Source organism: Nyctibius grandis, chromosome 2 (assembly GCF_013368605.1).
Source record: "Nyctibius grandis isolate bNycGra1 chromosome 2, bNycGra1.pri, whole genome shotgun sequence".
Classification (NCBI taxonomy): Eukaryota; Metazoa; Chordata; class Aves; order Nyctibiiformes; family Nyctibiidae; genus Nyctibius; species Nyctibius grandis.
This window is the reverse complement of record NC_090659.1, coordinates 111,094,791-111,122,481: the sequence shown is the minus strand read 5'-3', so window position 1 is coordinate 111,122,481 and position 27,691 is coordinate 111,094,791. Positions and strand designations below refer to the sequence as shown.

Below are 27,691 nucleotides of genomic sequence, written 5' to 3'. Positions count from 1 at the left end.
TGAGACCAGCATCAAATCCCTGGGAGCACCCTAATCCAGCTATCACAAATGCTGTGCTGCTGTCACGCTGCTGCTGCTCCGCAAGGAAGCTGTCAGCTCTTCCAGCTTGGGGGTTCAAACTCAATTGCCGCAAAACTGCACTTTGGTACTTCCCTGATGCTCCTGGGAATGACTGCTAAGATTCACAAGGAGAGCTACCATGGATGGCGTCCTGTTGTGGAAATGTCTTCCGATAAATCATGGGTTTTACTTCATCTCAATTCGGAATAACCACTCAGAGTATCTTCTTTCAAAAGCAGTATTTATTTTTTCATCAAGATAAGACACATTACATACTGCATAAAGTAAAAAATACTGCTAGGAAAGCTGCATTTAACTGAGATAACAAAAAAAATATATATAGATTGCACTTGAGAGAAAGTAGGCCCTATCCCAGAAGAATACAGTAAATAAAAAGCTAGCGAGTGGTTTGAAATTAGGAATCTTTCTGAATTTCCTTTGAAAATGTTATTTATTTTGTGGGGTTCCAATTCCACCAATAAAAATGAACCAGATTAGGTTTTTTAATAGCTTTGCTTTTTAAGTTAAAATAGTATGTAAACAACATAACGATTATTACATAGGCAAAAGAGAAAATACAGGTATGGAAAAACATCTCTGCAATTTCTGCTAATAAATAAAAAGGAAAAGTTTTGCTGGCATTTGGTTTCACCAGGGTCATTGCAGCTCGGGGCTCCGTTTTATGGGAGTTTTTCTTAGTTCACCTGTATGTTATCACCCCCCACCTGCAACACAAGGCCCATCCTTGACTCTCCTGCACTGGCCGGGAGCATGCTGTGTGCAGGGCAGACAGCAGCAAGAAGCCCTGAATGGTTCCATTGATTATTAAGTGTCCCAGGAGTAATACTTTAAATTTAGTGACAAGTTTAGCCTATATTTAAGAAAGTAAACCCAACATTAAGCAAGAGGATAATCCCTATTATACCAATCTCTTTTTACTTTACAGCTGAATGTTTCTGCTGGACCCTGGCATCCACTGCTGCCTGCATCTAATTCAGTTAGCTAAACTACTAGCTGTTCAGTCTTTAAAATGAGTATTCATACCAGCTACCTTTGTGTACCTCACTTAGATGCCCAAATCAGATTTCTGATCTTTCTACATAGGCAAAAGAGAGAAAGAAAAGCTCCCACACTGGGTGATTTCAAGCTGGGGGCTAAGGCACACTTTGGAAGAGCCTCTCTCTCCCAATTGCCTGTAGCAGTAATTCAGGCTCCCAGACAAGGCTGGATCCCCCAAATTAGGAGTTGTAACTACCCCTCCCAACACATGGCTGTTGGGGTGGAGACTGGGCGAGGAGGCAGAAATGTGTGGGAGACGCTAAGCGCCGTGGGAGACGCTAAGCGCCGTGGAAGCCTGGTGCACATTTTACCCTGGGAGGTAGGAATTAAAAGGACCACTCAAAGCACAAAGCCATATGAAACAGATGTTTCCTACAAGCAGTGCTAACTATGAGGCCAAAGTGCTAAGGCATAATTTGGGCATAATTCAGTCAGGAATATACATTGGAGTGCACTGTCTCAAAACCAATCAGTACTTCCAAGGTCTCGCATGCAAATTTCTTCCAAAATTAGCTAAAAATTATGGAAGGGTTGGGTCAATCTTGCTATTAAGCTAGAGACAGAAAAAGAATTAAGTCTTCTTTAAACAGTCCTGAACTACGAAACGAAGCTGGCACTCTTTGGTTACAGTGCTGTTCTTTTAATGTGGATTGCTTTAAAATGATGAATCACTTCCCAAGTCAGCATTCAGGAGCATTTTTAAACAAGACATCTGGGAGCCAGAGAGGAAAAATTAATACAAATAATAAAGACCCCACACTTTTTGAATCTCAAAGGTTAAAGTACAGGAAAGAAAGAAACACAACATTTCTAAGGGAAGTTTCAGTAAAGTTTTGCTAGAAGTTTTGCTAAAATTATAAAAGAACACTTACAAAATGCTTGAGCTGATAAAGACGGTAAGTCAGAACACTAGGGCACTTTTGTAACAAAATTGTAGATTGCTAAAACATACTGGCTTGAAGGTTCTCAACATTATATTATAGCACATGGCAGTTTCCACTAATTATAATGCACTATTGTCAAACTACTTCACTCTTTCAGGGAGACAGAAACACAAAAGGCAACACAAACAAGACGAATTGATGCAGCCTACATCTGCTATTAAATATAAAACCTCAGCCATTAAACATGCCACCCCATTCCCTCTGTTACATTCATGATCAAAACTCCAATTCTTTGCCAAACTTAAATCTGCCTGCATTTTACACTTTTGGAGCAGCATTTAAAAACCCTTAAAGCTAGCTTGGAAGGATTATTTTTTCCTTTTTCAGCTAGAGCACTTTCATAATATTTTAAAAGGCATAGGAAGCTATGCTGTAGCTTTTAAAGTGCTTATTTTATTATGAGGTGGTGTTTAATAATATTCTTCTGGAAGTTAATAAATGATGCACGTTTTCCATGACAGACAGACATTGCTTAATGAGTTAATATGTCTCAGCAAAATGCAATTAAGAAGAAATTCACTGTCAACAGTTTAACCATGGCAATACACAGAGCTGAAATGAGACAACTAACCTCAGATAACTAAGATTAATGCATATATGATAAAGCTATAATAATACATATTTAAAACAAACAAACAAACCCCAAACCAAATAACGATAATTAAATCTCAAGCAGTTTTGTTTCCCAGTAACACAACTGCAAAATAAATCAATATTTTCGACAAACAAGTGCCCTATCTTCATCGCCTGTGTGGGGAAACACAGCACTCCTCGAACTGCAGCGAGGAGCATACAAGGGGAGGGTTGTCTCTCCCTTTTCATGTAGAGGTGGCTCCTTCTGGGCAACTGCAGGCAGCTTTGGGCAAGGGGCAGGAGTCCAGTCCAGGACTGGTAGAGACCAGAATCAGCCCCAGCCCACAGGGATTCACCTGGGGACATGGTGGGAGCCCCTCTTGCAGAAGTGCCTTGGTGATGGCTCCTGTGGAGTCACCACAGAAAAAGTACCAGCCTCCGCCCCCCCGACCCCCACCAGCGTCCCTGCTTATGCAAAGCATCTACTAATTTCAGCACACGATTTGCTCGAGTACAAACAGTGAGATTTGACTTTACTGGTGTGTTATTTCATGTAGTGATGGATTTTCTTCATTATATCTCACCCTGTTGGGCCGGAATGCTGGGAAGTTCCCTCTCAGAGTGGGACAAACCATTTTACACTCACATAGGCTCAAATTCTCTCTTCATTTATACCCACAAAACCCTACTGACTGTCAGGAGAGCCGAGCAGGTAGAAATGGCAGCAGAATTTGAGTGTAGGAACTAGTGAGTAACAGAAACACAGCGCTATTTCATTGCCAGCTACCACAAATACCTACACAACTGGTGTTTAATTTCAGTGGGCATTGTGTGCCTAAGGACTGTAAGTGAGCTTTGAAAATCTCAACCCTCAGAATCTAGCCACAGATAAACATAATCCTATATTCTTGGATGCTGATACGTAAATCTATGATATACCTGTTTAGCTGCCATGGCACTAATCAGCACAGCTATGCTGAAGCACAGTGATCATTTTTGCTAATTGCAAAGGCAGGCTAGTGGCAAAATTCAAATGATTAGTGACGAAAGGTCCTTCGAGCAATCCTGTTTAAAAGTAAATGTCCGGTAAGCTGCAATTAGTGTGTCTTGGTTTTCTTCTTTTCTTTATTTATTAATTTTTTTACCGGGGTGGTCTTGAACTGCAGATACAATCACAACGCTCATGGTGATCCAGCTGTATATCTACTAAGGCCATGTTGTTCCTGGTTCTGCCTTTTCTTCTGGGATGCCCAGCCTCAGGGACGAATTTCAGCACCTGGGAGGATCAACAGAAATGCATTGGTTAGAAAACACTGTTAGAGATTTGAGGATGAGAGTGGCGGCGCCCTGAGGGCACCAACAGCCCTTAATGGCCCTGACCAGCATTAACTTGGACACATTTTTGTTTTACTTCCAGCTTTTTCTTTCCACTCTGTGACATTCTGCTGTACTGTTTGTCCTGGAGCTTTGACAGATTGGATTATTTCCCTCATCAGGTATCTTTATATCGTGCAGTTCCCTAACCGTGTCTGGAGTTGCTCCTTTCCATGAGAGTTATCAAGTATGTTTCCTTTGGCTCATCTTTGCAGTCTCATACTTATTTGAATTGCTCTGCCCCTTCTCTCACTTGTATAATATTTCTGCTCTAAAGAACAAGGAACACTTTTTTATGCAATTTGAAATTTCTGAAGCACATATCAATAGAATTGGTCCAAAAATGAAATGCCTGTGGGAGGCAGAAGGAGATGAATGGAGCTCGCACAAAATACGTGCTAGAAACCATCGAGTTTCTCTGGAATCTGACTTTTGTTGGCTTATCTTAAAAAACTCTGCCTCAATTTAAATAATTAATGAAGAATTTACTGTGAATAATGTGAAAAAAACAAACAAACAAAAAATTATTTCCTAGGGAAGTATACATCATATAAGAGGCTTCTGAAAAAATTATATCTAGGCAAGATAATTCTGAGACCCCTAAAAAAGAGGGTTGTAGGTTATAAAGAAGATGAAAAAGAGGCAACGAACATAAGTTGCAACAAAAGATATCCTATTTGGCTATATGGAAGAAAATACTGAGAGTGGTTAAACACTGGAGCAGGTTGCCCAGAGAGGTTGTAGGAACCTTGAAGATAGTAAAAATTAACAGGACAAGGCCCTGAGCAACCTCATCTAACTTCAAAATTCTCCTTGCTTTGAATGGGACACTGGGCTAGATGACCCCCAGAGCTGCCTTCCAATCCGTATTATTATACTCATCTATGATTCCCTGAAAATGGTCTTGTGGATGTGTGGAAAACAGCCCTAATATTGCATCCTATCTAATCTTCTGTGATAGTATAAGTATGTAAACCACGGACTGGAAAAAGCTGAGGAGGATGGCAGTTGGCAGGGGCATGCTTTGTGAGCCCACTGTGGGAGGTTGAGTTGCTGTGTAAGAGCTCATACCCCCACTAGGATGGTGGTGCAGGTTCAAGGGAGGAAATCCTGTTTTCACAGAATCACAGAATCACAGAATCACAGAATCACAGAATCAATCAGGTTGGAAGAGACCTCAGGGATCATCGAGTCCAGCCGCTGCCCCTACACCACCCTGTCAACTAGACCATGGCACTAAGTGCCATGTCCAGTCTTTTCTTAAACACATCCAGAGATGGTGACTCCGCCACCTCCCTGGGCAGCCCATTCCAATGTCTAATAACGCTTTCTGAAAAGAAATTCTTCCTGATGTCCAACCTGAACCTCCCCTGGCGAAGCCTGAGGCTGTGCCCTCTTGTCCTATCGCTAGTTGCCCGGGAGAAGAGGCCAACTCCCACTTCACTACAACCTCCCTTCAGGTAGGTGTAGACTGCAATAAGGTCACCTCGGAGCCTCCTCTTCTCCAGGCTAAACAACCCCAGCTCCCTCAGCCGTTCCTCGTAGGTCAGACCCTCCAGACCCTTCACCAGCTTGGTCGCCCTCCTCTGGACTTGCTCCAACACCTCAACATCTTTCCTGAAGTGCTGTTTTGTTAGTTTGCTGTTGATGGGCCTACAGTAGTTTAACAAAAGAGATATTTATTTCCAATTTCTGCCCTGAGGCTCAAATACTAGTTTGGATTAGCTACAACAAATGAGTTAGGACTAAGAACACTTTAACTCTCCTACAGCATTTTTCTTCCCAAATCTCACAGCACATTGCACAGAAAGATATGCATCGTTGCCAAACTTGTATAGATGGAGAATCTGAAACTGATTTGCTCAAGGCTCTGCAACACATCAGCAGAAAAACTACCAGTGGCATTATATGGTCCTTTCCCATTTGAAATCACTTATTTACTGATGGGGAGCAGGACACAGAAAGCAAGACTGCAGCTCCACAGCTGGTGGTAGGCAGGTGGGCCGGTTCTGCTTTCTGTGGCCTCAAGCACTTGAGTCCAGAAACCAGCACGGGTAAGGTACTAGAGCTAACACATCTCACCTCTTGGCAGGCTGTCGTGACTCACGCTAGCTCGGCCAAGTGACTGCTAGATCAGCTAGATTTGTCTTGCTTGTTCAAAAGATGGAGAGAAGTCCATCTTGTCCATGACCTGCCAAAGCGACTGGTCAAGCGGGAAGTGGGACCTAAACATCTTTAGCGTCTCAACCACAGAAACACCCTCACTTCTGCCCTGAATAACAGGTCCCCTAACTAACAGATCATACTGTTACTCAATTAATAATCCTCTCTTTTTTTTACAAACTACTTTCTGTATTTTGATATCACAGCACCATAGAATAATCTCAAGAATTGAGATGGTCTCAGGAAGGAGAGGGAATAAGGGCCTGCACACTAGATCAACCAAGTATTAGTAATTTGAACAGAATTAGAAAGTCCCCAAAAGTAAGTGTGAATGCCTCCTCAAAGGTTAACCAGGGATGCTGTGCAGAGTGGGTGGGGAGGGGCAGGCAGGTGAGCAGCCTTCGGGATGAGACCATTCGTTCTCTACCATTAATGCCTGGAGGGCAGGAAAGCCATGCGATGTAACAAAAGTGATAAGCACTGAACACAGTCTATTATTTTGTCCTTCCTTTTGTGATAAAATTCATGTTTAACCTATGTAACACTGAGAGGAAGGACTGTGCCTAAGCAAGGTACAGACATGTTGCTTTAACTTGTTGGGAAGATATAATTACTTTCCCCTGTTAGAAATGCAGAGACATGCCATTTTATTTTTTTTTTAAGCAACAAAATTATAATAAATTTGAATTGACTTCAAACATTGACTGCCTCAATATATGCAACAAATCCTGATGGACAGCAGGACAATTCACTGTACCACATTGCCATTCAAAACACAGAGGAACTGAACCCAATCAGGTTGCTGTGATTATTACAGAGCTGAAAATATACTGCAGCTTCAATGATGTTTTTTTTAAGAAAACATACTTTTAAAATCAAGTACAGCTGCTGACGCTGAACCCATGATAAAATTCTTTATTTAAAGAAGCCTTTCATCAAAATCTGACAAATTCAGATGACTGGCACTTTGCAAGATCATGGGTAGGTAGATCTGCTTTTTTCAATTGAGAGAAAAGGAAGCGTGCAACGGGATGAGAGTAAAGATGTGGGCTGTATTTAAGCTAACCGACCTCCTGACAGCTTGGGGATTTTCCCTGTGTTTTATATTAAGAAACATGAGCATAGTGTATGGGCTTTGCTGATAAGAGTAGAAAAATGAATTGGTAGGCACTTCCCCAGACAAGACAGGAAATCAGTGTTTGAACACAGCTGAAATTGGACTGCTTTAATAGCTGATCACAGAACTGATGTTCAAAGCTCTCCATCTAGCTTCCATTTAATAGTTTTAGTTTCAGCTAAATACAAGGGAATTTAAAAGAATCAGGAAGTAAGGCCACTTCTGGTGACCAGAGTAGCTGAAAGAAAACCTTTTATTCTGAAAATAGCTGCTGTTTATTCATTACATGGTCAGGTCCTTAAAGATGAGGAACTACTGAACTAATGAAAACAGTTCAAAGAGATTTTGTTCAGGACACTTTATTGATGGGATCAGTAGCTGTAAGAAAATATGGATGTGAGGAAGGTCTGGAATGCTCAAAAGGTTTGTTTTGTGTGGGTGAAAAAGAAGAATAACCTTGCAGGTTCAAATTAAAGGAGCCATGTCTGTCACTACTAATCAAAATGTGGTGCCTCAGCTGTTCAGATCATTGCCTCACAAAGAGTATATAACTACAGCCATATCCCCCCCATCAAACACTGAATTAATTATGGTCATAAAACTATTAAAGCAATAAAAAACCCCATCAAGACAGAGGACTGACTTAGTTTCTGAGCTGGATTTGGTGTTTATAAGTAATTAATACAAAAAAGGGCATCAGGCCCTTGTAGCATTTCTTGTGCAGATAGCTCCATAGAAGCACACCAGTATGCTGGATGGCATTTTAGTTTGTAGGTATGCCTGAGCATCTGAGAGGTTTCAAGGTGAGGTGACTGTGGCCACTGCATTATTTTCTTTGGGGGCGGTGGTGAATGAAATATAAAGAAAATGCTTACATGTGTTTCCCTGCCAGGAATCTTGCTCATTGATTGTGCATTGCATTTGGATGCCAGCTTCTGAAGGGCTCTTTAAATGAGCGAGCAAAGTCATCACAAAAACCAGTATCTGGAAGCTGAAGCCAGAAAAACTCAAACTGGAATTCGGGCACACTTGTTTAAGTTAGCCCTCCAAGAAACTGTGGGGTTTCCAGCCTGTTTGAGGACATCAGAAAATGGCTGCCCTTCCAGAAGGTATACAGTACAAGTTTGGGTCTTGCTTTGGGGGAAACAGGGTGCTTTCCTGGAGCACAGGAGGTCAGGGCTGATGGCCCAGCAGCTCTTCCAATCTCAATAGATCCGTAAGAGCACTTCATGATCAGGGGCTGAGGAGAGCAGAGCGGTGATGACTGCTGGGGAAAGGACCCAGATGGAGATAACCTGTTCACCCTGACCCATACCCGGCATTTCTCCAGTAGAAGCAGCAACAAAGACGTGACTCCAGAGAATGGTTCACCTGAAACACCCACCTGTGGTGGGGCTAGCTCTGGTAACTAGGAAAGGAGTCCAAAGGCTGGACTTGCAGATTTAGATGGGTAGAGCCAGATGAGGTAAACCACTCCCTTCAGCATTTGCTGATAGTCCTAGCCATGTATCATTTACCTTTGAAGTCAGGCAACATTTAGTCATGACAGTCCACGATGACTGATTTCTGTTTTAATAAAAAGCAAAGAGTAATAGGAAACCCAGTCAACACTTCTTACAAATAATTAAAAAAAAGGGTGTCCAGTTGCTCATAGCCATTTTTTACTTATTATCATTTACTTTATTTATTAGGAACAATAGTGGCATTCTTTGTTAAATTCTTGACTAGTAGTTTAAACCCCAATAGAATCTGAAGCCTCACTCAAAAATCAGCTCTTTTTTTTTTCTGATTAGCTTAAGAAGACCATAGCTAATCATAACATGATTATGGCTTACCAAATATCTGGTTAGCTTCATATTCCAGTGACAGAGGATGGACAGCAACTCTGGATGCTATTTTAGATAGTGAAATTTGCACTTTGAAGAACTCATTTTAAAATCCTGCTATGCAGCATTATCTAATCTCCTTCTGCTCATCTAAAAATACCATCATTCTAGCATGCAAACCAAATTATGTTTGTCTGAGATTCATGAAAGAGGAAGCATCAAAAGCGCATAACATTCAACACAGATCCAAGTTCTGATATAGATAAAAAATCTTACTCCGCAATTTTTGAAAGTTATCTAATCCAAAGGTCATACACAGTTTAACTGTGTGTGGAACATAAGAAACCAAGCATTATGGGAATGTGGTTCATAATTTAGCACAAGGACCTTTATTCTAGTAGGAACATAGCCTAAAATAACGACACAGACGGAAAGCTGTATTCTGTCTTACCAGAGATAATTATAGGATACCAGGAACAGCAAAAGAGTTCATTTGCTGATCAGCGGTAGCATTCAAACTAAGGGATTATTAAATGGAAATGGGATTATTGATTCTATTTTTTTATTTGTATGAATAAGAAACACCTGCTTTTAACACAGCAAACATGGGAAAAATTTTAATTGGCTTAAAACTCAAACACGTAAAACAGTCACTAGAGGTATGATGTTTCTGACATACCTGACATCAACAAGACCCTCACTTTTGGTGATCTTGTCAGGCATTATAGCTCCAGCTATTGCTTTTTCACTGACCAGATACAGGTGTTCACCCTTCCTAAACTGTGTCTCTGCCCAGACATGTGTCACAGTATGTCTCACCTGCTTAACTTCCACATGTCATCCCAAGAACTTTCATTTTTCATCCAGCAAAAAAGGAACCTCTTTTCTCTCTCTGCACCTCTGTGCTCTCTCTGTGACCTAGCAGTCATTTCTGACTCATTCTGTTTCCTTGTATTTGCATTCTAAATAAATCCCATTGCTTCTTCTTGTATAATATTTCTATGCATAAACTCTTTTGTCAGGTTAATTCTGTGCCTTTATTACCATAACAACCTTTTATCTCCTGCTAGCAACTCCAGGACATACAGCAATCAGACCACATTCCTTGCACATTGGTTTGATGATGTTAGCTCTTTTAAATCCCTTAGCAAATTTCCTTTGTTGTATCAATAACATTTGTATCATTTTTGTCCAGTTATCTTATGTTTCCCTGTGTAAAGAAAGGGTGAGAATTATTGTCTGCTCTCTCAAGTGCCTCCTTAAGGTTTGCTTCTCATTTCTCTGAAAACAAAAAAAAAGAAAAAAAGAAAAAAAAAGCCCCCCCAGCTCCAAATTGTATTAAGTTACATTTCTTAACTCCATTGCAACAACTCCTCTGTCTTACTGAAGTCCCATGGCACCTTTTTATTTTCTCCCCTGCTCCCCTATTCTTTTCTCCCCAATAATATTCCCTACAGTCTTGTTCTCCCTTTACCATGTTGGGTCCAGTTAAAGCTGTTTCTATGCCCCAGCAACTTGTGCGAAGACCTAGTATTGCGTAGGTACTCTGAGGCACCTGCTAACTCTCTCAGGGCAGCAAGAGGTTATGAAGTAGCTACCCTAACACTAATCTAAGCCTTGTTCTTGAGAATTAATTGCACGTATGTCCTGTGAAGTCAGCAGACTAGCTCCAGTCACTATGAAACTTGAATGGAGGTATAATGCTTCAAAAAGGGGAGGATGGGGAGGGGTGGGGAAAGAAGCATCATATAGACAATGAAAAATGCATCAGTCTTTACAGGACAGACAAGTATGCAAAAGATGCAGTCAGCTTTCACCCCTTTGTTTTTTTCTTTAAATGCCTTCTAGCTGTGATGCTCATCACTGTGTTTGTGGAGGTTTATACACTCTGACAAATTCTGGTTGCTACCTTAAGTGCATTTATTCCTCATGGAAACTCATTTCACATCTCATCAGTTACAGCAATGAATGGGGAAACTGATTTCTTGTTTCTCTGAGGTATGGGCATCCTGGGCAGATGGCACAGCCACAGACTGAGCTGAATTGAGTCCTGGCCTGAGTTCCCCCACACCTCCTCTGGGCTGGGCAGATGGCACAGCCACAGACTGAGCTGAATTGAGTCCTGGCCTGAGTTCCCCCACACCTCCTCTGGGCTGGGTGATTTCCAGATTTAGAGCCCCCCTCTCTTTAAAGAGCAGCTCCAGGCATTTCCAAAGAAATGCACTGTAATGGAAAACACACTTTCATTTCAGCTCCCCTTTAGCAAGTTAGACAGCAGTAGACGTGAGCATTTGATTAAGGTGTGCTGCATCCATTTCCATGTGTTGCTTTTTCTTTCCCTTGCATGGAGCCCTGCGACATAACTCAGTATCACTTATGGCAGACTGTGTCTGAGAGATGTTTTGAGACGCTGCCAGCACTTAGCCTGTTTGGTTTGCAGGGTTCGTGACACTATGTGCTAAGTCATGAGTATTTGTCCATGAGCTCTGGTCTCAAGCAAACCCAGAAGCCACAGAAAACCACAGAGCATCACAAGACTCCTGCAAAAAAACCCCACCCATAAAACTATCTGTTTACTCAAGTTATGAACTCGTTTACTTCTGGAAACTGCTGAGTATTTTGGTAAAGTTATGGCAAACTTCCAGGTTATAAAAAAGACCCAAGATCTCATTATTAGCATTTCCCAGGGTAATAAAGAAAAAGATACCCCTTACCATGACATTCTTATTTTCTCATTTTCCCTGCTGTTGCATTACTTCTTACAACTGTGATAGGAAAGAGCTATACAGTCTGTTCAGGGAACTGGAGCAGCACTCACAGCTTGGGGAAATTAAAGGCTACACGTGATAGCTATTAGTCCTGTGACAGTAGGAGGGAGCGCTCGGCGATGAGTACAGCATGAGGCTTTGAACAGGAACTAAGGGAACTAAAAAACATTAGGAGCATAAGGAGAAGATAACCTTGAAATCTCTCTGGACTAGAAGCCTCTTTCTCAACAAACACTCTGGGTATTAGTGTCCCCACAGCTGCCAGCATGCAGATACTCCAGCACTGCAAAGCACTGGCTACAAAGCCAAAAAGGAGCCTATCGCTTCTGGAAAACTTGCCTGCTTGCCTTTCTCACCCAGAAACACTGGGTAGCTCAGAAATGCCAGACAACTTTTAAGTGATTTCCAGTCACATTTTTAATGTTGAGAACAAGCAGGTCCTGCTTGACTAACCTGATCTCCTTCTATGACAAGATGACCCGCTTGATGGATGAGGGAAAGGCTGTGGATGTTGTCAGCCTGGACTTTAGTAATGCCTTTCACACCATCTCCCGCAGCATTCTCCTGGAGAACCTGACTGCCCATGGCTTGGACAGGTGTACGCTTCGCTGGGTAAAAATCTTACTGGATGGCCAGACCCAAAGAGTTGTGGTGAACGGAGTTAAATCCAGTTGGTGGCTGGTCACAAGTGGTGTTCCCCAGGGCTCAGTGTTGGGGCCAGTTCTCTTTAATATCTTTATCGATGATCTGGACCAGGGGATTGAGCGCACCCTCAGTAAGTTCACAGATGACACCAAGTTGGGTGGGAAGGTTGATCTGCTGGAGGGTAGGAAGGCTCTGCAGAGGGATCTGAACAGGCTGGATTGATGGGCCGAAGCCAACTGTATGAGGTTCAACAAGGCCAAGTGTTGGGTCCTGCACTTGGGGCACAACAACCCCATGCAACGCTACAGGCTTGGGGAAGAGTGGCTGGAAAGCTGCCTGGCGGAAAAGGACCTGGGGATGTTGATCGATGTCCGGCTGAATATGAGCCAGCAGTGTGCCCAGGTGGCCAAGAAGGCCAAGAGCATCCTGGCTTGTAACAGAAATAGTGTGGCCAGCAGGACTAGGGAAGTGAATGTCCCCCTGTACTTGGCACTGGTTAGGCTGCACCTCGAATCCTGTGTTCAGTTTTGGTCCCCTCACTACAAGAAAGACATTGAGGTGTTGGAGAGAGTCCAAAGAAGGGCAACGAAGCTGCTGAAGGGTCTGGAGAACGAGTCTCATGAGGAGTGGTTGAGGGAACTGGGGTTGTTTAGTCTGGCGAAAAGGAGGCTGAGGGGAGACCTTATTGCTGTCTACAAGTACCTGAAAGGAGGTTGAAGCTAGGTGGGTGTTAGTCTCTTCTCCCAGGTAACAAGCGATAGGACGAGAGGAAACGGCCTCAAGTTGTGCTAGGGGAGGTTTAGATTGGATGTCAGGAAAAATTTTTCACGGAAAGGTTTATCAAGCAGTGGGACAAGCTGCCCAGGGAAATGGTGGAGTCACCATCCCTGGAGGTATTTAAAAGATGAGTAGATGTGGTGCTTAGGGATATGTTTTAGTGGTGGACTTGGTAGTGTTACGTTAATGGTTGGACTTGATGATCTTAAAGATCCTTTCCAACCAAAACGATTCTATGATTCTATGATTCTATGACATATCCATGTGCAGGACAAGTAGCTCTGGTGGGTCCGGGAGCTCAACAGATGAAGCAGTTAGGCAAAATCAGCCTGTCAAGAGAAGCGGTCTGGGGTCTGTGGGATTCGGTTTCAGCTGCTACAAATACCTTCTTTGCTCCACTACCTTATACTTCCTCCTGGTGTCTTTTGCATGGAAATCAAAATAATTGAGACTTGTGTTTTAATCTGGCCTACATTCTCCTGCGACAGAAGGCAGAGATTTTTAAATGAAATTAACAGCACTGGGGATTTCATAAAGTGTGAAGCTCTGTCCTTCGTTATGCAACTAAAGGCTTTTTGGTTAATGTTGGTGGGTTTCAAATTGGCTTTGAAAAAAAGGAAACCAGATCCATGGTTCTAAAACTGACATTCTGAGAGGCCCTTCCTCAGTGCCTTTACTGCCAGGCATTTAAATAAAATTAGAGTTAATTGTTGAAGCAGAATAAAGAATAAAAGTGATTAGCTGTGCGTGGCTAATAATAATAATAAAGTGGAAAATATTTTGGACTAAAATTAATGGACACATCTTTAGTATGTCATACGTGAATTTATCTGCATGACTTCCACTCATGTTAATGGGAGCCACTTGGCTAAATTTCTGCTCAGTGAGCTGTTAATTTATCCGTAAGGGATTAAGTTTAATTTTAAACTTACACAAGCCATTTAATGTTAAAGTTGAAACACTGTCTTGAATTCATAAGGTTTTCAGAGAACAAAGGAGCAGTGAAATATATTAGCAGTGATACATTAGTGTGAATACTGAATTTCCTGAATTTAGTGATTAATTTGGGACAGTCATAAGTTGTGACATCCTGGTTCTGACCAATACCTGGTTAGTGTGATATTCTGGTGTCCCAGCACCAGATGCTCCCAAACACTTGATAAAAAATAAGTGCTTGATTACATGTTTATAACCAGCATAATTTTTTTTCTAGCTACTGTCAATAGGTGGCTTAAGTTCTGATACAGATGTATCCCAGGATTCTTTAGTTTATATTTTACTTCTAGTTCTCTCAGAATCCTTCTGAATTATACACCACTCATATTTAAGGGTCGAAATTCCATATAGATTTACTGTGAAAAAAAATCAAATTTCTTTTTGTAATTATAACTCACTTTCAATCTCTCTCTTGATCTTTTCTTAAGGAAAAGATTATTTAGAAAGACCTAATTTTCCTTTAGGTACTATTCACTATGTTCTATCTTTCACTATGTCCTCTCTTATTCCAAGTTTTTTCTAAATGAAATCCAAAACTTTTGAGCCACTTTCCTTACAAATGCTTTTGATGTGTACCTTCTCCTGTATCTCTCTTGATCTATGTTTTCTGCTTCTATATACTCCTGCCTGCATCCTTCTAAGAACCAAAGGTCAAAACCCAGTCTAAGTATCCCACCAATTTACCCAGGCCATAATATCTGCTGTGTTATCACCTGTTCACCTCTCTTCCTGCAGCAGACTGTCACTTGTTTTTTTCCTATCACCACTGCACTAAATAACTGTTTTCCTAAAGGTCTTATTGGTGATTCGCTGCTTGATCTTTAGTCCAACTTCCACCCCTTGTTTCTCCTTCCTCCCCTCACACACCCAGTGTTACACAAATAAATAGTTGAGACTACTCATCCTAATTCTTGCTGCTTTTCTAAACTGCATTTATAAGCAGTTACATAGGCCTTCTGAAATCCCTTGCAGCCTCCTCTGCTGTTAAAGTATGTTATCTCCTGTGCTAGCTGTCATTTTTGCCACCTCTCTGTTCACCTCCCTCCAGACTGATCATACATGAAATAATAGCAGTTAGTCCGCGTGCTGGGGGCACCCACAGATAGCCACTTCCCATGTAGAAAATTGCTCATCTCTTCCACCTCTTTGCTCTTTATCTCTTAACTAGCTTCTGATCCACATCTGATCTTGTCTGGTTGACTGTTCACTCTCTGAAAGAGGTGCCAGGTCTTTTAGCATTCTTGTACAATGTTGTGGTGCTGTACAAATATTTGTTCATACATAAGGCATTCCGAGTTCATTTTTTCAGCTCATAGTCATCTACGTGCTTTATATCTATTATTTTTTTTTTCCAGTTAACTTCTCTACCACTGAGATAAGTCTGTCCACTCTGTAATTTCCAGGGCCATCCCCTGCATCTTGTTTAAAAATGGATAAAATATTAACTATTCTCTAGCCTTAGCTGATGTGGAGTGTGCTGTATTCTGTGGTTAATTGTGACAAAAAATCTCTTACCTTGGAAAAGAGTAACCACATTGCTCACAGCAAGGCAAAGGTCTGACCTTCAACAGCCTTCTGCTATTGCAGCCCTAGGGTCTCCCAACTTAATGCCTTTATGGTAGGAGACCACATCACATCCAAATTTAAAGACCATAAAGTTCATTTTCACTTGAGACTTAAGCCAAGTGGCAAATCAGGCTCTTGTAAGAGATATGTGTCAGAAATCAAGTCAGCATGGCATGCAGCTACCTACTTTCAGACAACTGAAAGGATAATACCAAGTAACCTTCCTAGATATGTTCACGTTAGTGAACATTGTTCATGTCTGGTTCTGAAAATACTGTTTCAGAGGCAAGAATATAAAACACTCTTTCCTTGTTTTTTTCCTCTCTAAGTGTGTTCTGAACAGATTAAAAATTAATATAATGGACTTTGTTCTTATGCAAAAATGTTGCCTTCCTAAAAATTTGTTGAATGGGAAAAAAACTAAGGCTGAAAGATTCAGCTGCTTCCTACAGGTAATAAATCTGGAAGGGAGGAGAGTTTACAAGTGACTTTTAATTGTCATTTCCAAGCATGGTCAAAAGTTTAAAAGATATAGCACAAAACAAGAGGAAGTGCAGTCAAATGCCTCAAGGAACACATGTCTCTTAGTTACTAAAAATAATAATTTCCAGTGGTGTATACATTCACATTGTTTCAGTCCTTTGCTGGGAAAAATCAGTCCAATGCAAGCCTCACTCTTGCAACAAAGTTCACTAGGATGCTGCGGTAGCATCCACACAGAGAGGTGGCAAAAGTTCTCTCCAACTTCTAAATTAACTTACCCATAAATATCTGTTAACATCCCTTTCTAACACATATATAATCTCCTTCCACTCTGCTCATTCACCACTTCCAAATGCAAATCACTGGGCGATGTTCTGGCATTAAAGAGATTAATATTAAACTTATTTAAAATCAAGCCTTCCTGCAGGTTGACTGCATGGGTGTGTGTCTCTGTATGGCTTATTGCAGTGGAAGGTGTGAATGCTGCTCCACGAGGTACCAAGCTGGTATCTAGCATGGACAGCAAGAGCAATGCCATCATCTAAGTCTAGGCTCCACTCTAAGGCTACCTGAACCTGTCTGGAAGCCTAAGCAGATCCTTCAACTCAGGAAGAGAGGCGACCACAGAGGTCATTCACTTAAACACTCTGGCCTCTCTCAAATGTTATAGTAAATGGGGTTACATCGGGCTGGCGACCATTCACTAGTCAGGGACCCATCCTGGGGCCAGTGCTCTTCAATATCTTCATTAATGATTTGGATGCAGGACTTGAAGGACTACTATCCAAGTTCACTGATGACACAAAACTGGGACGAGCTGTTGACACTCCCAAGGGCAGAGAGGCCCTTCAGAGAGACCTAGATAAATTAGAAAGGTGGGTGATCACCAACCGCATGAAGTTTAACAAGGGAAAGTGCCGGATTTTGCACCTGGGACATGGCAACCCTAGATGTACATACAGACTGGGCAATGAGAGGCTGGAGAGCAGCCCCGCGGAAAGGGATCTGGGGGTTCTGGTCGATGGCAAGTTGAACATGAGCCAACAGTGTGCCCTGGCATCCAAGAGGGCCAACCGTATCCTGGGGTACATCAAGCACAGTATTGCTAGCCTGTCGAGGGAGGTGATTGTCCTGCTCTACTCTGCACTGCTGCTGCCTCACCTTGAGTACTGTGTGCAGCTTTGGGCACCACAGTATAAAAAGGATATGAAGATACTAGAGAGTGTCCAGAATAGAGCCACAAAGATGGTGAAGGGTTTAGAGGGGAAGCCATATGAGGAGCGGATGAAGGCACTGGGTCTGTTCAGCCTGAAGAGAAGACTGAGGGGAGACCTCACTGCGGTCTACAACTTCCTCACAAAGGGAAGTGGAGGAGTAGGCGTTCACCTCTTCACCCTGGAGACCAGTGACAGAACTCAAGGGAATGGCAGGAAGATATGCCTGGGGAGGTTTAGGTTGGATATTAGGAAAGGGTTCTTTACCCAGAGGGTGGTGGACCACTGGAACCGGCTCCCCAGGGAAGCAGTCACGGCGCCAAGCCTGACAGCATTCAAGAAGCATTTGGACAATGCCCTCAGACACATGGTGTGAATTCTGGGGTTGTCCTATGCTGGGACAGGAGTTGGACTTGATGATCCTTGTGGATCCCTTCCAACTCAGGACATTCTACGATTCCATAAATGATAGCATCTTTGCCTATGACGTTTCACTGCAGTCAGTAATCTTTGCCCACTAATTTTTGCACTGCAGATCCAACATGATAAACAATACAAGCATAATAATATAACATGATAATGATAATATAACATGATAAAGCATAATGATAATATAACATGATATAGCATGATCAATATAACATGATAACAATGTAAGCAGCACCCATGGCTTTGAGAAGAGCCTTCAAAATCCATGTAAGCAATAAATACCCCAAAGAAGTACCAAATAAAAGAAAAAGGGTGAAAATACCTCATGATATTTTTTCACTGTTTTTCCTGACATGCATGTGCAGGATTTCCAGTTTGAAGTCCCGCAGCCACAGTTTCCTCCACAGCGCTGGACAAGAAGGCAGCGGGGGAAGAAAACTACATTTGTCAGCTTCAGTTCCTCCCTTAAGTTGACAGAGTAGTTTCTTGGAGTGCAGCTGTAACGTTTCACATCATCATTCAACCTGTCCAGGTCAACTGCAATGCAAAATAAGTTTCATTAGTCAGGTTTGAGTGGGACATTCCTCTAGTTTATACCACTCCCCAGGCAGTCAATAACACAAAGTGATGTGACACTGGTTGGAAAATACATGAAGTATAGCAGTGATTTCTGAACAGATAAACATAAACCCACCAATTTTAAATCATTACAGGTGGCCATCCAGGCTCTCATCCGGCTCCTGCTGACTCCCATAGCAGAGCTCATGTTGACTATAAAGGTGAAGGGAAGGCTTGCAGTAAAATATTGGCCTGAAAGCTGAAGAGTGGTTATTTTATTTGCTTTGTCACTGATCTGTTGTATCCTTGGGTAAGAGATTCCACCTTTGCTACTCTCTTCCCTCCTCTGCTTATACCTGGCTTGCTTAGACGATGAGCTCTTTTTTTTGTTATTATGGGCATAACTCCTTCTGCCTAACCACAGGCATACAAAAGGCAAACACTTTAAACAAGGCTCCTCCTGTGGTCAGTAGAGAAACATCTTTGGGAAGTGATTCATCCTTTCCTCACAAGGGCATTTAGGACAGGTGGCATGACTTGCTTTCTCAAGTTGCCTGTCTGTATTGTTTATGGATAGAGTCTAGATAACTCTCTTTTAGATGGAGAAATCAATCCAAGCAATATTAATTTCAGCTGGTAAATGCTACTATAATAGGCATACAAATAAATACAATTAAAAATAATGAGCTTCATTGAATGCCAGTAGTTGGTTGATGTTTAAATGCCTGTTATCTCTGTGAGATATGTCAGGTAAACAAGTAGCAAAGCTAACCATAAAAATAACTTACAGACTATCACTGTGAGTTTAAGTGCTGTTTCTAGCTTTAGCTTGTAAAACTAATACAAAACAAAAATAACCTTCAATAAATACATTTTTCACAATTGTAACACAGATAAAAGTACAAATTTAATGAGTTTTATTTCTATGGAAGTCTTCTGATTTCTTTTCCCCTCCTTTTCTGCTTTCTTCTTTTCCTTAGGATTCTGTCCACCAACTAAGCATTCAAAAGCTCAATAATTCATTCAGGACTGGAGGACATGTGAACTTGTGTTGAGTTCCCACCCCAAAGAGTATTTGCTAATAGAAACATCATCAGGAAAATAGGAAGGGCTCAAATGAGAACTGAGATAATGGTGTAGTGTTTGTGAACATACCAGATTTTCGTGGGCATGCTTAATAGCTCAACACCATCTCTGGTCCTGATTGCACCTATGCTTGCACTTTACTATAAGCATGTGAAAACTTCCAACAAAGACACTTCATACCTTCTGTGACTCAGTCCCTGTCAACATCACAAAGTAAACTGTGGAAAAAGCTGTGGTTTTTAAATATCATGCACCTTTTCCTTCTGGCCTGGAGATATTCACAAGGCAGATATACAAGAGGCAAGGGTACGCAAATGTCACAAGTGCTATTATAGAAAATCACAGCAGCTTCACTTTTCTGGCAAGGTGTTACCTCAGTCAACGGGAATTCAGCAGAGAAATTGTGATTTTTTAGCAATTGTGATACATGTCACCATGAAATCTCAGTGGTTCTCTACAGAGAGCCAGCATGTCTCCAAAAGAGGTATAGATCATCCTCCTGACATAAGCACAAAATCAATGGGGCTACTGGTATACTCATGCACTGGAAGACAAATGCACTCAGAATGTCCACAGCCAGGACTTAGAAGTCCAGACAATATTGATTTTTTGCTTTAACAGATGGTATTTTCTTCTCTGCTGTCATTCTCCAGAGCTACCCCTTCTCATTGCAGGGTCTCAGGCTAATTCTTCTCGCAGGGAAGTGTTTCCCACTCCTCTAAACATTCTCATCAGGACCTTCGCCATCAGCTTTGCTTACTGATATAGCAAAGAGGTATCTGGCTACTCCTCATTTCAGCCGATTGATGTGAATGAAAAATTAAACAAAGGAAGAAGAGGGCTGAAAATATTCTGCCTTCATGATAAATGAGGTTTCTTGAGGGGAGAGCCTGGATCATCCATGCTCTGGCACTGCAGCAATCCAGGGGAATGGATACTGATATGAGCAGGCTCCTATCAGGACAGGCTGGCTGTGGACTAGGATGGCATTTGCTGATGGTGCATCTCTGGGCAGATTCAGAATAAAAGGCTCAAAGGCTTAATTCAGCCTTAATTCAGCTGAGGTAACACAGGAAACAAGGCTTCCAGTAACAAACTGGCCATTAAAGAGGGCCCAGACCCAGGTCACGTGAACTGACATCTGTGTCCAGGAGAAGATGTCTGGGAGCTGAACAAAATTTGCTGTATCACAGATGAAATTTCCCCTCAGGCTCGACAGTCCTCCTTCCTGCATTGAGCTGATATCTATTATCACTGCTGTGTTATCAACACAGAAATGAGTCTTTGTAATGAGACTGGCAGAGGGGGAAAGCACCCGCATTTAAAGGACCAGGGTGGGGGGGCTTTCCTGCAGAGAGCATATTATATCCATCACAGTGTTACACATATTAGCTTCAGTACTTAAGCTGCTCAATTTAAATGGCAAGGGGTGACCTGGCAAAGGGCTTTCACTGGAGGGAAGGCTTTGCTCACTAGCCTCCAAAAGCCTAGTTTTGATGACTTTCAGAAGTCTTTGCAGGGTCTCTTCGGCTGTAGCTGAGTCAGTACTGAGGATAGCTGTTGACTTGCACTAAGCATAGGAAGGAATAACCAGATAATTAAGATTTTTTTTTTTTCTCTATGCAGTATGAAGGAATCAGCTGTTTTCAATGAGGGCTCAAAACCTTCTCTGGATGAATTCCTTCAGGAATTCTGAAATCAACCAGTAGCAAAACACATTTTATTTAGTGTATTTTTCCATGATGAGCTATATTTGAAAAAACTATGGGAAATTTTTCAATGAAAAATTGTATGAATTCTCCTTGGTATCATACTTAAAGCATTCTGATCCTGACTTATTAGCAGTTTTCAAGACCCCAAATCCCAGAATTATCAGTTAAGATATGAATTCTCTGTACTTCGCCATATCTCAGTTATCAGAGTCCAGGATGAAATGGACAAATGCAATAGCAGAAAGCTCTTATTTTAATGATGCTGAAATCACGAAAATAAATAACTTCAAGCAGAGGAGGAAAGACTAAATAAAGGGTTTAAGAGATACACAAGACATTTTCCATAAAAATTCATCTGGAGGTAAACACCTACGCTTCTTTTGACTCTGCTCTACAGAAATCCAGTACCTGATGGGATAAGGTGAGTGTGCAATGTCTTCTGTGAACAGCGTATACTGTACTCTGGTAGCACCATACTGACACTCAAGAACAGTTCCCATTGCCTAATTAGCTTTAGACCATGGTTTACAGCCCGCTAACGAAAGAATACAGTTTGCTCTGAACAACTCTCTCTGCTGAAAACTTCGATATGCAATTTTCCCTGTCTTGGGATTGTTTTATTGTCTGGAGCCAGTACATTTCCTTATCCATATAACAATGAGATTTTACAGTACAGTCAGTTTCATGCATCACTTCACTGCTGTGACTAAAATGTAACTGAGCCTTGGTGTGATTGGTGTGAAATCCTGCTGCTTTACTTATCAAGGACTGAAACCACTGGAGTCCTTAATTTAAAACTAGAACTAAAAGGTTCTGTAGACTGGATGCAAATAACTTCAAAGTATTATTACACAATACCTGCATCAGAGATTCAATTTAAAGGCAAGGCAGACATAAAAAGATGTACTGGAGCAGTAAGCTGGATAGTTGGGGTACAGTGTTTGCCCCCTCCTCCCCCTTAAATCCTATGCTTAAATCCATCCTCATTTCGCACAGTGCTATGGCATGTGCTTACTTTGAAACATTGATCTTAATCAGAGGTAAGCACTGAAATCAGGGACTGCAGCTAATACCACGTCTTATTCAGAAGGGACAGCCTTAAAGATTGGAGCGAAAATCTGTGCTGCTGGTCGCTGATTAATTTTAAAAAGACAGGTGGTCTGTTAGGGTTTCTTTTAACACTTTGTTCCACTTTCATACATGGCCCTAACATTGTCATAACTGAACACTACATTTTTTTTCATGCATCAGCCACAGACGAGAGCTGAAGCGTAAGAGATGGTAGCCACCTTGCCACACTTTCCCTATACCACATGCCAAGGCCATCTACAAGCAAGGCAAGAAGGATTCAGGCACGTGCAGACCAGTCAGCCTAACCTCAGCCCATGGTAAAATTAAGGGGTAAAACCTCCTGGAAGCAACGTCCAGGCATATGAAAGGCAAGAGGGTGACTGGGAACAGCCAGAACAGATTTACCAAGGGCAAATTGTGATGGACCAACCTGAGAGTCTGCTATGATGAGACAATTGTCTTGCTGGATGCAGTGAAAGCAGCAGAGGCATCTGCTGATTTTTCACAGTGATCCAGAGCATCCTTGCAGCCAAACTGCTGAGATATAATGGGAGAGGTGGACTACAAATTCGGTAGATAATAGGAAGGTCACAGAATCACAGAATCACAGAATCAGCCAGGTTGGAAGAGACCTCAGGGATCATCGAGTCCAACCGTTGCCCTGACACCACCCTGTCAACTAGACCATGGCACTAAGTGCCATGTCCAGTCTTTTCTTAAACACATCCAGAGATGGTGACTCCACCACCTCCCTGGGCAGCCCATTCCAATGTCTAATAACCCTTTCTGTAAAGAAATTCTTCCTAATGTCCAACCTGAACCTCCCCTGGCGAAGCCTGAGGCTGTGTCCTCTTGTCCTATCGCTAGTTGCCCGGGAGAAGAGGCCAACTCCCACTTCACTACAACCTCCCTTCAGGTAGTTGTAGACTGCAATAAGGTCACCTCGGAGCCTCCTCTTCTCCAGGCTAAACAACCCCAGCTCCCTCAGCCGTTCCTCGTAGGTCAGACCCTCCAGACCCTTCACCAGCTTGGTTGCCCTCCTCTGGACTCACTCCAACACCTCAACATCTTTCTTGAAGTGCGGGGCCCAGAACTGGACACAGTACTCAAGATGCGGCCTCACCAGTGCTGAGTACAGAGGGACGATCACTTCCCTAGACAGGCTGGCTATACTATTCCTAATAGAGGCCAGGATGCCATTGGCCTTCTTGGCCACCTGGGCACACTGCTGCCTCATGTTTAGCCGGCTGTCGATCAGCACCCCCAGGTCTTTTTCCACCGGGCCACTTTCTAACCACTCTTCCCCCAGCCTGTAGAGCTGCATGGGGTTGTTGTGGCCGAAGTGTAAGACCCGGCACTTGTTCTTGTTGAACCTCATGTCGTTGGTCTCGGCCCATCTATCTAACCTGTCCAAATCCCTCTGTAGGGACTTCCTACCCTCCAGCAGATCGACACTCCCCACCCAGCTTGGTGTCATCTGCAAATCTGCTGAGGGTGCACTCAATCCCTACATCTAGATCATCTATAAAGATATTGAACAGCACCGGCCCCAGAACTGAGCCCTGGGGAACACCGCTAGTGACCGGCCGCCAGCTGGACTTTGCCCCATTCACCACCACTCTCTGGGCTCGGCCATCCAGCCAGTTTTTAACCCATTGAAGAGTCCACCCATCCAAGCCCCGGGCAGCCAGTTTGTCTAGGAGGATGCTGTGGGAGACAGTGTCGAGTGCCAAGAGGCTTGAGTAAAATGGTCAGCAATTCCAAGTACAACTGGTGGCTGGTTACTAGCAGTGTTCCCCTGGAGGTAACACTGGGGTCAATATTACTAAAGATCTTCACTAATGATCTGAACAATGGAATGATGTGAACCCTCAGCAAGTTTGTCAGTGACATCACATTAGGGAAATTTGTATATGTACTGCAGGGCTGCCTTTCAGAAGGACCTCAGCAGGCTGGAGAAATGTGCTGTCAAGAACCTCATGAGTTTCAGTGATGACAAATAGAAATTCCTGTGTCTGACATGGAATAACCCCATGCATCAGTCCAGACTGGGGACACATTGGCTAAGCAGAAGCATTGCAGGAAAAGCCTTGGCATCCTGGTAGACAGTAGGTTGAACATGAGTCAGCTGTTTGCCTTGCAGTGACAGAGGCTGCATGCCGACCTGCATTAGGAAGAATGTGGCAGCAGGTTAAGGGAGATGAATGCTCCCCTTCATTCAGCTCTTGTGAACCTGCAACTGGAGTACCGTGTCCAGTTTTGAGCCCCCTCCAGCAGAAGCGAAGGATGAATCACAGAATCACAGAATGTTAGGGACTGGAAGGGACCTCGAAAGATCATCTAGTCCAATCCCCCTGCCGGAGCAGGATTACCTAGAACAAACTATGTGTTCAGTGAAGGGTGACCATGATGGTTAAGGTGTTGGTCCAAAACAGCCACAGCAAAGCTGAGGGAACCAGATTTGTTTAGTCTGGAAAGAAGACTAAAGGGGGTTCTAATAAGTGCCTCCAGCGATCTAAAAGGGGCTCCAGGGAAGACGAAGCCAGTCTCTTCTTGGATATGCACAGCAAAAATACAAGGGGCAAAAATCACAAGTTGCATCAAGGGACATTTCAGTGAGCTCTAAAGAAAAACTAATCACCATGAGGGTGGTCAAACACTGGGACAAGTTATACAAAAGCTTGTGGAATTGCTGTAGTTGGAAATATTCAAAACTTAACTAGAGAAGGCCCTAAGTAACCTGATTTAACTTTGAGGTTGGTCCTGCACCGAGCAGAGGTTTGGATGAGATGATCCACAGAGTGCCCTTGTAACCAAAATTATTCTATTAATCTATGATTGATACTAACTGTCATGATGCCTATATGTGTGCTGTCCTCCCTGAAAGGGTATTGACATCACTATCCATATGGACAAATAAGGTTTAAAAGTCTGATTTTGGTCTGTTATGAAGGAATGTGGATGTGTGGAACCAGATTTCAGCATGACACTCAGCACCAGACTATGTTGACGACAGGCCATGTTAAGAATCATCTGTATGTAGACAGACTATAAGGCTCAGATCCTCAAAGATGTCAAAATACCTAACTTTCACTGAAGGGACTTGCCCACATTATACAGGGAACGAGTGCAGAGACTTGCCAGCCACCGACCATCCTCCCCTGGATGTCAAACAGAAATCTACATCCCATTGGGCCTCCTGCCAAAGGCATGCAAACCAGTGCCAATTCTGCTAAAATTTCTAACTCTTGTGCTCTTTCTGACAGCTAAAGAGATGTACTCACGAAAGGGGCCTGCATGTGTTAGCTTGCCCCTGTTCATATTTTGTGCATCAGCAAGGCATGGAACTACAGTGTGGTTGGAGTATTGTGTGTCAAGTGGGGACAGTTCTAGTTTGACTCTCATCCCTTTTCATGTGTGGCTTACAGTTTGTAACAAAGGTTGTTGTGCCACTGTTTTAATTTTGACTCTTGGCTGTAAAAAATTCCTCCTATAGAGCACATAATTTCTCAGAGACCTGTGAATGTATTGAACCCTTTCTCCCCAGCATTCATGCTCCACTAGCATAAAGCTCTGTGCTAGGACTGTGCCAGGTAGAATAGAGGTACTGTACAAGCAGTCAAAGACATGCAGAGCCGTGCTGTAGCTGACTGAAGCTATGCTGTGGTTGAACCTGAGCTGGAAAATGCAGTCCCATACATATGATAACCAGTCACATCTTCCACTGGTTAAATCACTTAAATGCAGTGACACTAATGAAAATATTCTTCTCCATACCGAACGTTGACCAAACCCTGTGGTTTTCAGTTTTCAACACATACGGCTGATGGTTTTCACTGTTTCACTGCACATGCTTAATGATACCACAATAAGCACTTTGTTAAATATACCTGAAAACTCTCGGAGCTGTCCAAGTCTTTCTCGCGGGAGCTGGGGAGAAGATGCTGCAATTTGCATTTACTACAGAATCACAATGCCAAGATAAACCTCCTCAGTACAGCAGCTATTATTTTAGAGGAATGAGAGATCAGGATTTCAGTGGGATTGTAACTGCCCGCATGAAACAAGGTTCACAATATATAGGCCTATTATGGACTGGCAAACCAATTATCAGCTGTGGTACGGGTCAAAAAGCAAAAGCAGGCCAAACTATCAGTGTCGTAAATGGACACAGCTTCATTGAAATCAATGGAATTGAACAGCTTATTCCAGTGATAAATAATATGCTGCAAGTTTCACTAGCATTTTATAAAAGGGTTTAATAAGAAAAGCTTTCACTGCAGTGACCAATAATAATGTCATGTAAAGGATAACGGAAAATCTCATTTGTCACAGAGGGGCAAGAGTACAAATGTAGATATGAATTAGATTGTGAAATGAACGAATGTGTGTAGTTTGGATGAAACAGACAATTTTGTTCCCAACTGAAGAAGGATGGAAGAAATACCCTGTTTTTTAAGCACGGAGAATACTTTAAGTTAGCAGCTATTTGAGAAGGTATTCCATCTACTTGGAATACTCACATTTGCTGTGAATGAGCGGCATTCAGCATTCGTGATGCCTGCACTCCCTGTCTGGTGCACTGAAACTTGCTGGCAGCCATCCCAGAACCTTTCAAGGAAGAGTACATGGACATTTGCAGTAATTTATTGGCCACTGTTTGCAAACCTCTGAGTAATTACATTCCTGAGTTAAAATGTTAACTTCTTGCTAGACCATTGTAAGCAGTGACAATTAAAAACTATTGTTAAGGACATGGTGAACCTTGCCTGATCTTGGGAACCTATTTGGCAACGGACAGCAGAAACATTCCATGAAGACTTGTGGTCTCACCTTGCTACTCCCCTTCTAGAGAGCAGTGTGGCTATGCCAGCAACTGTTTATTTATTTAACTTACAAAGCTGTCATTGCAGACAGATGTTATTGCAAGAATGTCCCACCTGATTAATTTCTTCTGATAGCCAAAGGCTTCTTGCACACTATTTCCAAAAAAAGAAAATGAGCTCAGAGGCATGTGTAGTCTTGTTAATTACCAGAATGTATCTACCTACATGTGTTCCTGCTTCCTATGTTTATTTGTGAAAAAAAAAAACAAAACCCCAAACTCTTCCTTTTTAAAGATGACCCCTTTCTCTAGGTACCATCGCCTAGACATTTGGATCTACTCCTATGACGAGAAACAGTGAACTTTTTCTTTCTCCTTTCTTTCTTCATTTGTACACAAGCCACTTCACAGGAGAGGTTTTTTTTTTTTTAAATTATAAAGACTT

General features: G+C 42.4%; 1 protein-coding gene across 3 annotated transcripts in view; it reads right to left on the bottom strand.

The window, feature by feature from the left end:
- Positions 1-284: 284 nt before the first annotated feature.
- The window catches only part of PDGFD (platelet derived growth factor D), a 150,891-nt gene continuing 123,484 nt past the window's right edge, over positions 285-27,691 (bottom strand). For all 3 annotated transcript variants that reach the window (XM_068423896.1, XM_068423911.1, XM_068423904.1), the window contains 2 exons: positions 18,317-18,531; positions 285-3,912 (listed from right to left, as the gene is read on the bottom strand). In XM_068423896.1, coding sequence (XP_068279997.1) covers positions 3,778-3,912; positions 18,317-18,531 — 350 coding nt within the window. In that variant the 3' untranslated portion in view covers positions 285-3,777. The remainder of the gene's footprint in view (positions 3,913-18,316; positions 18,532-27,691) is intronic.